The following is a 12,476-nucleotide window of genomic DNA, read 5'->3' on the forward strand; positions in this document are numbered from 1 at the left end:
TGAGTACTAACTAACAGGATTGTTCTAAGTGCTTTACATGAATTAACTCACACAATCTTCTCAAGAACTGTAGAAAATGAATACTATCATTTCTCCATTTTACAAAGGAAGAAACTGAGCAACTTGCACAAGGCCTACACAACAAATAAGTGGCAAAGCACTTTGATGCTAGAGCTTAAGAATTTAATCACTATACTACATAGCCTATCTAGTAGTTGTCTCTGTGAAAACCCAGTTGAATGCTTTAGAAAGACTGGATAAAGGCCACACATATAATACACAAACTTGCTGTTAGGTGTGGGAGAGGCAACTGTAAAGGCTGGGGGTAAATTTCATAAACACTTAGAAAGATTCTGCACTCTAAGACTACTTTGCAGGTGACTTAAGAATTCATTCCAGGGCCGGCCCGTGGCTCACTCGGGAGAGTGAGGTGCTGATAACACCAAGGCCCCGGGTTCGGATCCCATATACGGATGGCCGGTTCGCTCACTGGCTGAGCATGGTGCTGACAACACCAAATCAAGGGTTAAGATCCCCTTACCGGTCATCTTTAAAAAAAAAAAAAAAAAAAAAAGAATTCATTCCATGTTAAAGATACCATATATGATGGCTAGTAAACCAGGAGTTAGTAAACCCTTTCTGTAAAGGGTCAAATAGTAAACGTCTTAGGTGTTGTGGGCCACGCCGCTTCTGTTGCAACTACTCAACTCTGCCTTGTAAAGTGAAAGTAGCCATAGACACTGTGTTCCAATAAAACTTTATTCATAAAAACAGGCAAAGGCTGGGATAAGACTTGGCCTGCAAGATGTAGTCTGTTAATCCTTTAAACCCACATTCCAAGAAAAGGCTGAGGCCTTATGTTAAAAGAATGGCAAAACAATGCTTATGTTTTCAGCTTAAATAAAATGTTAAGATACGCATATAACAAATATCTGTATTTTTCCCTACTTTAATTTACTTTTTCAGTTAACCAACTGATGGCCCAAAAAGTCTGCTTTCAGTGACTGAGTGAAGAGAACACAATACCAATCACCCCAAACCTATATTCAATCCATATCCCTAACACCACACCTATGATATAACCTGTATTCTTCTGTGGAGGACAAAATTACAAGTTTATCTCAATTGGCTTATTTTTAGTTTGGTCTTTTGGGGCCTAGGGCAGAAACTTAGTCCAAAAAAATGGCCTCCTATTTTTTACTTTTATTTTAAAATTTTTATTTAACAATTATAACTTTAAACTATTAATTTTAAAATACATTCATCTCTACAGATTAGTATGGGAGAACTTGTATATAAAAATTGTCATCTCTCTTGCAAAATTGTTGATAATTTGAAAGGAATTGTTAAAATTGCTGCTTCCCAGTCAACCTTCAAAGAGGCAATACATTTTATGAATATATCTAAAAGCTGTGTAGTTAAGCAAAACAAATAAACAAAAAATACTTAATTCAAATTTGAGGTTAAGACTGTGCCTTACTTACCTTTGTATCCCCAACAATACTCAGTAGATGTCTAGGTCTAATCCACTCCTTTTACAAAGTATTTAGGGACCCTGACCCAAGCTCAGTGAGTTAGAACAAGAGCTGGGGACAGGATTCCTAGTCTGATACGACCAATCTGTAGATAATCTAATTCAGGAAGACAGTGGGGGGTTTTTTGGTTTTTCTTTTTCTTTTTCCGAGGAAACATGCTGAGAGACAGTGGCTTCTTAAGTGCACTAAATCCTGCAGTTCAAAGCCCGAAATGCCGAGGAAGACTCACCACCATCTTTCCCTTCCTCATACTGCCAATGAGAATTAGCAGCTGTGTTCCCACAATGGTAATCTGGGTATGCGTGTTTGTAGTGTCCAATCGCCAAAAAGGCTACTAATTTTAGGATTCCTGAATATCTAAGAAGGCTACTTAAACACCCTGGATAAAAACACCTCCACAAAAGAAAGCAAGATAAGAACTCAAATGTTCTCTTGGCATTTTTTTTTAAAGCACTACTCAGATGTTTCCGTGCTGGAATGACAATGACCAATATTGGGGACAGGGGTTAGGAAGGGCTATGGTACTTATTCAGTTCATTTTTTTTTCTCCCTGAGAGGTAGCCAAGTTCACATTCTAAACAGAGCTACTACAACAGGTTTCCAGTACTAGTGCTTAGATTCCAGTTGCATCATTGCTACTGTCAGCCTTAACTACTTTAACCATCTTAATCTGTAAAATAAACACAAGAAGTGGACCAATAGACCTATCCTCAGTTAAACAAGAATAATTTACTTATAAAAATTATAGTTACATATAATATTTCTAGCTATCCTATTCCCCTTCACCCTCTCCCCTAGAGCTTTAGATAATAGTACAATCAACTTCAATTAACAAAAGAGACTAAGCAACCCACACAGTTCACAGCCAGTACAGCATTTTTATCTTTGTGTAAGCTACCTATAAAAGGTGAAAGAGCCATCGTTGGGCTCTCTGGGTCACACAGGAAAAAAATCCTAAGACTGTAAACCAAAAAACAAGGGAACAAGGATGAATTCCATTATTCGATGTAACAAAGATTATGGGCAAGAAGGCTTACCATTTAGTAGTATACAAACTATAATAGGAACAGGAAACGTGCCAAGAGGTGCAAAGTTCTCTGAGAGGGAGCTACCAATCACTTCAATTTCATGCTAACAGATGAAAACATTCAGGTAAGGGACACCTGTAGAACCAACCTGATTGAAAGGGTAAACGCTGACTGAAAGAACTCCATTGAGATATGTGGAAATGCACGCTACACTGAGACACTGCCTGCTTACCCACACCTTGGCTAAGCCAGGCCTACCCCAAGATTGTTCCAAGAATGACAGCAGATTAACCAAAGAAATACTTATGTAAGACACAGAGAGGGTGGAAACTTGGAGACAGAGGAGTCGGCAACAATTGATGGTGATTTAGGACTGTCGTGGGAAAACTCAGCAAAACCCAGGCCAACGCTGGGCTGGGGATTTTCTGCCTCTAAAGTTTCTTCCTTTCCATCACCCACCCTCAGAATATCCAAGCTCTTCTGCGCCTCACCTGCATAGAACAGAGGTGGACTCTAGAAAGGGAACTTTCCCCAAGGTGTATGCCAGTCTAGCAATCACCATTCACATAGAGTTTAAGGGCTGGTACGGTTCTTGTTCACCCACCAGCTCACTAAGTCCTGAATCAAAGGACGAGGAATCCAGTCCCAGACTGCTCTTTCCTGTGTGTGACGTCGGACTAGTCACCCAAGTGCTTAATTCCTTCGTTTCCCTCTCTGTAAATTCTGGGCTTATGAAAAGACCAGATTTAATTCGATAACTCTGAGGTCCAATAGCTTCTTGACCAGCCGGCACATGAAAGCAGTGGCCAAATGGCCCGTTGCATAAACGGGGAAACTGAGTCACCGAGCACCCTGCCCCAAGGTCACTCCAACTATGTCACCGTAGGGGCCGGTCCGAAGCTCAGGTCTCCAACCTTCCAGTCCCAGGCTCTTCTGCGGAGCTGAGAAGAGCGGCGAGTAGGGTCCTTGTCCCGGAGGCGAAAGGACGGTGCTCATGCCAGGGTTGCGAAAGGGGGCGGGGGAGGCCTTACCTTCTCAGGTCGAGTCCCGCCACCGAAGTCTTCCTGTCAGAATCCTAGCCCGTCAGCCTCCCACGAGCCCTAAGAAGCCCCCTCCACTTCTGCCCGGCTCGACGTGTCCAAGACTGCCACCGAGGCCGCGGATTCCCACCGCTGCCCGGCCCCCCTGCCTCGCCGACCAATCCTCCCACAGGACTCCGGAGCTCCGCCCACTCTGCGGGCTGGAGAGGGTTTACGTCACCCGGCGCCCGTGCCCGCGCAAACATCTTTATCTGCCTTTGTCCCGCCTTCTCCAGAGCTTAGTCTCCTCTCGGCCAAGTAACCCTGCGAGAGTTCGTCCTGCCGGAAAGCAGCACTCCGCGGCGGCATTTTACGACGCCAGTGGTGACAGTACCTAGGGACATCTGGCTTCTTCCCAGCACCCGGCGAAAACCAACGCAATGTTCGGTGCGGGGGACGAGGACGACACCGACTTCCTCTCGCCCAGCGGCGGGTGAGTGACAGAGAAGCGTGGGCCAGAGAGCGTAGCTGAGAGAGACTGGCGGATGGTTGGAGGGGGTCTCTTCGGCTTCTTCCCAACTTCCGGGTCCAGACCCTTACCACTTTCCGGTGTTCCACATGTCTTAAATCTGGGCAGAGCGCGCAACTGTGCTGAGTCTGTTGATCTGGGTTCTGGACCAGGCATCCCCCTTTCTGGGTCACAGTTTCCCCGGTGAAAATGGGGGTGATTGCCGGTGACAGTGCTTGCCTCAAAGTTTTTGCAGAAGTCAGCTGGGGCCGATATGAGACTCTCTTCTCCGTGGACAAGACGGTGACTTTAGAACCAGGCCCTGGTGGGTCAGCGCCAGCATCCTTAAAGTCCCAGCTCGGATGTCACCTTTTTCGTGCTTTTCCTTCTCCCACAGACCCAGGCAGAATAAATTGCTTTCGCTTCCTTATTCCTGCAGCTAGGCGTGTTTGCCTCTATCGTTACCCACCTTATGTTGCTCATCTCTCTCTAGCGTTCAGCACCGTACTTTGCACATAATGAGTGCTCAGGAAGTGCCCGTTGAATGAATAATAGCTGCGAAATTGTACTTTGTTAACTATAAAGCTTAAAACCAATATAAGAGACTGCGGTCGTTATGCTCTGTCCACAAACATTATAGGTACCATTCTGGGGTAGAAGTCTTCAAAGAGAGACAGGGTTTTTGTCTCTTTCAGTAATCAGTTTAGCCTTTTCCCTTGTGTTGGTGGACAGCTTGACTCCCTCCAAACTTGTGAGTTGCCAAGCTCTGATCCTTGCAGAGCCTTTCTTTGAACATCTGCTTAACAACTATTGTGCATGCTGAAGAATGTACTAAAAAATGACATATACCCCTCATTCTACTAAAGGCTAAGAGGTGAGGAGGTTATCCGATCATAATAAAGTTCAGTGAAATCTGAAAAAAAAAAAATGATAAGAGGTTACAAAGATTATTAACCTGCTGTGCCTGCCCTCAAGTTGCTTCCAGATCTAGTGGAGCGGTCAACACATGATTGACCATAAAATGACACTAGCTCTCTTTTGGTCTTAAATAGGATCTTTTGATTTATCCTGACTAGCTCTATATTACCTATCCTTAAGTCTTCTTTTAGCTCTCACCACCTTGTTTTGCCCTTACCCCCACTTTAAATAGCTTGCATCCACTTAGTTCCATTTTTGAGTTCTTTCAGTTGCTCAGTTATTTTAGAGTTAAGCTGTACTTTGGTTCCTTTCTTCCCTATTCTACCCAAAACATGCACTAAAATCTCTACACAGCCTAGCCTTCCTGCTGTGGTTGACTGTATCGCAAGCCTTTTGAGTTAATGTTTCTTCATACAAACCTGTTTTGTGTATAGCTGTATATTAGGCCAATTAAACATTTTCAAGGTATTCTCTTTCTTTCTTTCTTTCTTTCTTTCTTTCTTTCTTTCTTTCTTTCTTTCTTTCTTTCTTTCTTTCTTTCTTTCTTTCTTTCCTTTCTTTCCTTTCTTTCTCTCTCTCTCTCTCTTTCTTTCTTTCTTTCGGTGGCTGGCAGGTACAGGGATTGAACCCTCGATCTTGGTGTTATCAATACCACTTCAAGCCTCAAAGTGTACTTTAAATTTACATTCTTCACTATGTGAAAGTATTTGGAGGAAGTCTGTAAAGGAATGGTTCTTTTGGGTTTTTTTTTTTTTTTGGCAGCTGGCCAGTTCAGGGATCTGAACCCATGACGTTGGTGTTACAAGGCTGTGCTCTAACCAACTGAGCCAACCACCCAGCCCTTGTGAAAGAATATTGTCTCCGAACTTTCATGCAACAAGCTGTTGACTGAAAGTTACAGGGTAGATAATGACAGTCGTGCTTCTTTCCAGGTTCCTGTCCTGAGATAAGTTCATGGTGGCTCAGCTATTCTGCTTTCCTGAACAGGCTTATCAAGGACCTGAGACACCTTAATTTTAGTCATGTGACTGTGCTCCTAAATATAGACAACAGCTAATTTGATGATAAAAGACTTAGCCAAAGAAAGTTACACAGATAATTTATTTTTGTTCCCAGCAATAACCAGGAAAACAGAATCAAATTTAAGATTGAGAATGTAGAAAGTTTCACCAATCATCTCTGAATTAGTTATTCCTTCTTTGGTATTCTCTAGGGAAGTTGAACACGTGACAGTGAACACTGCAACTGCTTTTTGGTTCCTCTTTTATTACTACCTTACTGTAACTATACTTGCTTAAGTTTCAAATTTCTTGACTTAAAAATATGACTTACTTAATTCCATTTAGGAAATTCAAGCCTAATAGAAGTGAGAGTACTAGTACTTAGGATGGCTGTCTAGATGACTGATAATCTGCCATCCTTCTGAGCCTCTTAAAGTACATGGTTAACCTAGAAGTAATAATCAGGAGACTTGCTTTTTTATTTTTTATTTTTTGGTCTTACTGCTTTCCCCACCATTGTGAATTTGAAATGAAGAAACCTATGAATGCCTGCTAAGTGGGTGGTACTTGGCTTTTCAGCTAATATGGATAAAAATAAGGCACATTTTCTGCCCCTAACAAACTTCCATTTTAGTAGTAGAATGAAATCAATCCAGTAGTAATAATAACAAAGCATTTTTAAGGGGCCAATAATTCATATGCTTGTTTTAGATTATATAAAATGTAGGCAAATTAGCATAGTAATGATAGCATAGTAATGATAATTCAACAGTGTAGAGGTGGAAAAAAGATAAATCCAGAACTGATCATCAGAAAGCATTTTAAGTCCTGTAAGAGATATGGAAAAGCCTAGATTCTAATGCTGATTCTGCCCCCAGTTAGGTGTGACTTTGGACAAGTCACTTCCATCCTTGTCCCTCTCAACCCCAATCTAATAAATAATGGTGTTTGTCCTAGATGATCTTTGGGACCTTTCCCACTTTCATAGTTTTGCATTTATACTAAAATCAGTTTATAGTTGCAGGTCGGTTTGTGCACCAAATTAAGCATGCTTTCTCCCTTGCAGGGGTATCTGAGTTGAATTGACATTTTGAGGCAATAGGATGTGTTCACAAGTATATAAAACATATATAGTGTGTTTACTCAGTGTGAGACACTATACTAAGGAATATATATACATTATAATATTTAATCCTCCCTACTACTCTGAGGTAGTTTTAACTGTTCTACCCATTTTACAAATGAGAAAGGCTCAGAAAGATAAGTTGCCCAAGGTCACACAGAAAGTAGTAGAGCCTGGATTTGAAATGAGGCAGGCAGATTTCACCAGATCTGCCCTTGTGCCATTATTATTATAGATGTAGATCGTCAATGCCACAGTTCATGAAAAAGTACTTTACCAACAAAAAGAATCCTCATTTATTAAAATATATTGACACATGGGCCGGCCTGTGGCTCACTCGGGAGACTGTGGTGCTGATAACACCAAGTCAAGGGTTAAGATCCCCTTACCGGTCATCTTTAAAAAAAAAAAAAAAAAAAAAAAAAAATATATATATATATATATATATATATATATATATATATTTGTACAATATAAATGCATGTGTTTTTAATTTTGATGAGAAAAAAATATATAACACTGAGGTGAAGTAAGGACCTTGGCAACTAAGTGAATTGGTTAATTTATTTTTAAAACAATGCTGTAATGGCTGTTCCCATGAATTATAAACAGAGACTCAAATCCAGAATTAGCAAGTCCATTCTTACTAACATAGGGAGATTGGGTACATTTGAGAATAACTTAGAAGTGGAAAAATGTAATAATTTCCAAGAAGGTTATCCCCCTGAGTCTGTATAGAGTCCAGTAAAAAAAAATATTAATGGAAAATGGAATTAATCTGAAAGATAATTAGGTTGACCTGGCTTTTGGATTGATTTTGCAATCATCAGTTGGCTAACCTTTATGACATCTTTGGAAACACAGTTTACTTATGACACTTTTATCTTTCCTTTGAAAAAGGACATACCTGCAGAATTAAAACAGGCAACCCAATACCCATAGTTTATTGAAGCTAACAAGGACATTCTTTTCTTATCAATTATCTGTGCATAGCTATTATATCTTAACTGGACTCTAAGCTTTATAAATTTTTCACTATGTTAAAAGCATTTCCCAACTTGCCCAGAATCTTATTCTCTTAGAGAATCTGCCCAGATTGTCCTAGCTAAAAGGAGAAATCTTGGTTTCTTCTAAATTCCATTAGCATTCGTTGATGTCTTATTTAGGCCAGCCCTGCTCTCTCTCTCAACTATTACATTTGCGATCTCATTTAAACCTCTTAGTTTTTTACAGTAAGCATTTTTGGCCCCATTTACAGGAAACCTAAAGGAAACTTATAGTGAACTACTTTGAGAAAACAAGGTAGTAATTTCAGATTATATTAAATTTATTTTGCAAAATGCTAGTATGTATTTATGTATACATAAAAATCATTTTTAAAAAAAGCCAAAAAGTTGTTGGGAAGTTTCAATGTTTACTTCACCTAAACTGAGGATGCTTTTGGAGAAGAGGATTTAGAACTAGACTAGATTTTTTTTTTGACTAGTAAGGGGATCACAACCCTCGGCTCAGTGTCGTCAGCACCATGCTCAGCCAGTGAGCACACTGGCCATCCCTATACAGGGTCTGAACCCGCAGCCTCGGCACTACCAGTGCCAAACTCTCCCGAGTGAGCTACGGGGCCGGCCCTAGACTAGATTTTGAGTTCATTTATTGAGCCTATTATATACCAGGCCCTGGGGAAAATATACATTCAAGTAGTGATTATAATAAATAACCAATTACCATGTTATATGATAAATGATTGAATTGTATTAATCTCAATGGAGTACAACTCCATACAACCCCTGTTAAATACCTCATATTACAGTTTGCAATGATATAGTACTTAATGGCTGATTCCCTAGTTAGATTATATGCTCCTTGAAAATGGAATTCAATTTTGCTTACCAATGTATACCCACCACTTAGCACAGTGTCTGACCCATGTTTCTTGAATGAATGAAATATAGAGGACTGTGGGAGTCCCTAGGAAGACCATCTAACCTAGACTTTGAGATTAGAGGTAGCTTCCAGGGGAGGGGAGGAACAGGAAGGTTTCAGGCATAGGGAACAGCATGTCCAAAGGCTGGAGATGCAAAAGATCTTACCTTATTTGAGAAACTAAAAGTTCATTAGGATGCCTGTAGAGTACCGTTGAAGATGGGAAATGGTGATATACAAAGCTGGGGAAGTAAGGAGAGGTAAGATCTTGAAGGGCCTTGTAAAGCTGTCTTGCAGAGTTTGGATTTTTCTCTTGATAGTATTGAGGAGTCATTGAGGGGTTTAAGGAGGAGAGAGACTTAGTAAAATTTGGTTTTTAGAAAGATCACTGTGGGTACGATAGAATAGACAAGCAGACAAAACCAAGGCAGGGACATGAATCAGGAGGTTGTTATAATAATTCAAGCTAGAAAGATGTGATAGTAGCCTGAACTAGGGAGGTGACAGTGAGGATGGGGAGAATTGAATGGGTGTGGGAAATATTTAGGAAGTAAAATAAAATGGACTTGGGGAATGGGTGTGACCACCAGGAGGGACAAAGTCAAGGATGATGCCCAGGTTTGGGTTTTTGTTGTGGATATTTGCAGAAAAGAGTTAACAAAGATGGCTTGAGACTGTTATCCTTAGAAATCTCTGCTTATCTGCACAGCAAAAGAAACAATTAAAAGAGTTAAAAGACAACCAACAGAGTGGGAGAAAATATTTGCAAAATATACATCTGACAAAGGATTAATATCCAGAATATATAAGGAACTCAAACAACTTTACAAGAAGAAAACAAGCAACCCAATTAAAAAATGGGCAAAAGAGCTAAGTAGGCATTTCTCTAAGGAAGATATCCAAATGGCCAATAGACATATGAAAAAATGCTCAACATCACTCAGCATCCGGGAAATGCAAATCAAAACCACATTGAGATACCATCTAACCCCAGTTAGGATGGCTAAAATCCAAAAGACTATGAACGATAAATGCTGGCGAGGCTGCGGAGAAAAAGGAACTCTCATACATTGTTGGTGGGACTGCAAAATGGTGCAGCCTCTATGGAAAATGGTATGGAGGTTCCTTAAACAATTGCAAATAGATCTACCATACGACCCAGCCATCCCACTGTTGGGAATATACCCAGAGGAATGGAAATCATCAAGTCGAAGGTATACCTGTTCACCAATGTTCATCGCAGCACTCTTTACAATAGCCAAGAGTTGGAACCAGCCCAAATGCCCATCATCAGATGAGTGGATTCGGAAAATGTGGTACATCTACACAATGGAATACTACTCAGCTATAAAAACGAATGAAATACTGCCATTTGCAACAACATGGATGGACCTTGAGAGAATTATATTAAGTGAAACAAGTCAGGCACAGAAAGAGAAATACCACATGTTCTCACTTATTGGAGGGAGCTAAAAATTAATATATAAATTCACACACACACATACACACACACACACACAAACTGGGGCGGGGGGGGAAGAAGATATAACAACCACAATTATTTGAAGTTGATACAACAAACAAACAGAAAGGACATTGTTGGGGGGGAGGGGGGGAGGGAGAAGGGAGGGAGGTTTTGGTGATGGGGAGCATTAATCAGCTACAATGTATATCGACAAAATAAAATTTAAAAAATAAATAAATAAATAAATAAATAAAAGTTTGCAAAAAAAAAAAAGAAATCTCTGCTTACAGGTTGACACTTGGCTGGCATCTGGGAATTTGATTGGTAAACAGTTCCCCACACTGATATAAAGCTTTCCATAAAGGACAAGTGTGGCTTGCTGTGCCTACATTGTTTGTACAAACAGTATGGTTCATACTGAACACCTGCTTTCCTTCTGGGAGTCTGGAATTTTGGTACATGCTCAGCAGAGGGTGTCTGTGTGACTAGTCTCCAAGAATCCTTGGGCACTAAGTCTCTGATTAGCTTCCCTGATAGACCACACTTCACATATGTTGTTACAACTTATTGCTGGAGGAATAAGCATGTCCTGTGTCATTCCACTGGGAGAGAACTCTTAGAAGCTTCCACCTGGTTTCCTCTGGACATTGCCCCATTCACCTTTTACGTTTGCTGATTTTGCGGTGTAACCCTTTGTTGTAATAGATCTTAGCCAAGAGTACAACTATATGCTGAGTCCTGTGAGTCCTTCTAGGGAATCATTGAACCTGGGGGTGGTCTTGGAGCACAAGAGGAAGAACTGGTTTGCTGGACAGTGGGGATGGGAGGGTATGAGTTCTGGCCTGGACATGTTGCATTTGTGTTACCTATGGGATATCTGTGTTGTGTGGCACTCAGGAGCAAGTTCTGGGCTGGGGATACAGATTGAGCATCATCAGCATTTGGATAGCATTTGATACCAAAGGAGAGAGAGTTTGAAACCTTGGGGACATTTAAAGATTGGGCAAAGGACGAAGAGCCCAAGGAATTAAATGAGAAGCCAGAGAGATGGGAAGAAAACAAGAGAGGGATCCCTTTAGCATCTATTTACCTGTCTCTCCTCCTTCTCCCTCAGCTACTTCCACAGAAGTCAAGGGAAGAGTTTGTTTGAAGAAGAACAAATTAGTGAAAAAGGTGGCTTGATATCAAATAAGATAAGGACTGATAAACTGGGTTTAGTAACAAAGAGGTTATTGGTGACTTTAGCAAGAACAGTTTCAGTGTAATGGTGGGGGCATAAGATTACTTACAAGGAATAACAACAGAATTGTCCTGCCTCTTAGATGAAATGTTGGCAGGAATCATGTTTGATAGGTAAATTTGTAGTACAGTTTCATTTCAATTGAAAAAACTAGTACAGAGCAGGAAGGGGAGTAATCAATAGATGTGACTGGAAACTATGATTTGTTAAAAGCAAGAATTTACACTTTGAAGAAACCATAGACAGTATCTGGACTAATCACCTCAATTTATAGTTGGGGAAACTGAGATCTAGAGAGAAGAAATGCCTTGACCAAAGTCCTGTGGATGGGTAGGGTCAGCTAATGATATTAAGATCAGAAGTACAATCTTGATTTCAAAGACTCTTAACTGCTACTTCTAGTTTTGAATGGTGGGATATACAGTCAAGGAGGTATTTATTCAAGGTTGGAGGTGAGCAGCTCTTATAATGATTCTAGCTTGGGATATGTCAAATGAAATTTCATTTTTATTTTCTACTAACAGTGCCAGATTGGCCTCTCTTTTTGGACTGGATCAGACACCTGCTGGCCATGGAAATGAATTCTTCCAGTACACAGCTCCAAAGCAACCTAAGAAAGGCCAAGGAACAGCAGCAACAGGTAAGTTAAGGGGCATTAGGATTGTGCCTTAACAGGTTAGTTGGAAAGTGACATGCCAGGTCATCTGTCTTTGACT

General features: G+C 40.6%; 2 protein-coding genes across 6 annotated transcripts in view; one reads left to right on the forward strand and one right to left on the reverse strand.

The window, feature by feature from the left end:
• Positions 1 to 3,723, reverse strand: part of SLC31A1 (solute carrier family 31 member 1) — a 30,997-nt gene extending 27,274 nt beyond the window's left edge. Inside the window, exon 1 of the mRNA XM_063082085.1 lies at positions 3,595 to 3,723. The gene's annotated coding sequence lies outside the window, so the exon portion shown is untranslated. The remainder of the gene's footprint in view (positions 1 to 3,594) is intronic.
• Positions 3,724 to 3,976: 253 nt separating this feature from the next.
• The window catches only part of FKBP15 (FKBP prolyl isomerase family member 15), a 69,099-nt gene continuing 60,599 nt past the window's right edge, over positions 3,977 to 12,476 (forward strand). For all 5 annotated transcript variants that reach the window (XR_010022141.1, XM_063081844.1, XM_063081845.1 and 2 more), the window contains exons 1-2: positions 3,977 to 4,075; positions 12,285 to 12,400. Coding sequence is in view for 4 of the 5 variants with exons in the window: in XM_063081844.1 (XP_062937914.1) it covers positions 4,023 to 4,075; positions 12,285 to 12,400 (169 nt within the window). In the remaining variant the exon portion in view is untranslated. The remainder of the gene's footprint in view (positions 4,076 to 12,284; positions 12,401 to 12,476) is intronic.

This window comes from Cynocephalus volans, chromosome 17, assembly GCF_027409185.1.
Source record: "Cynocephalus volans isolate mCynVol1 chromosome 17, mCynVol1.pri, whole genome shotgun sequence".
Lineage (NCBI taxonomy): Eukaryota > Metazoa > Chordata > Mammalia > Dermoptera > Cynocephalidae > Cynocephalus > Cynocephalus volans.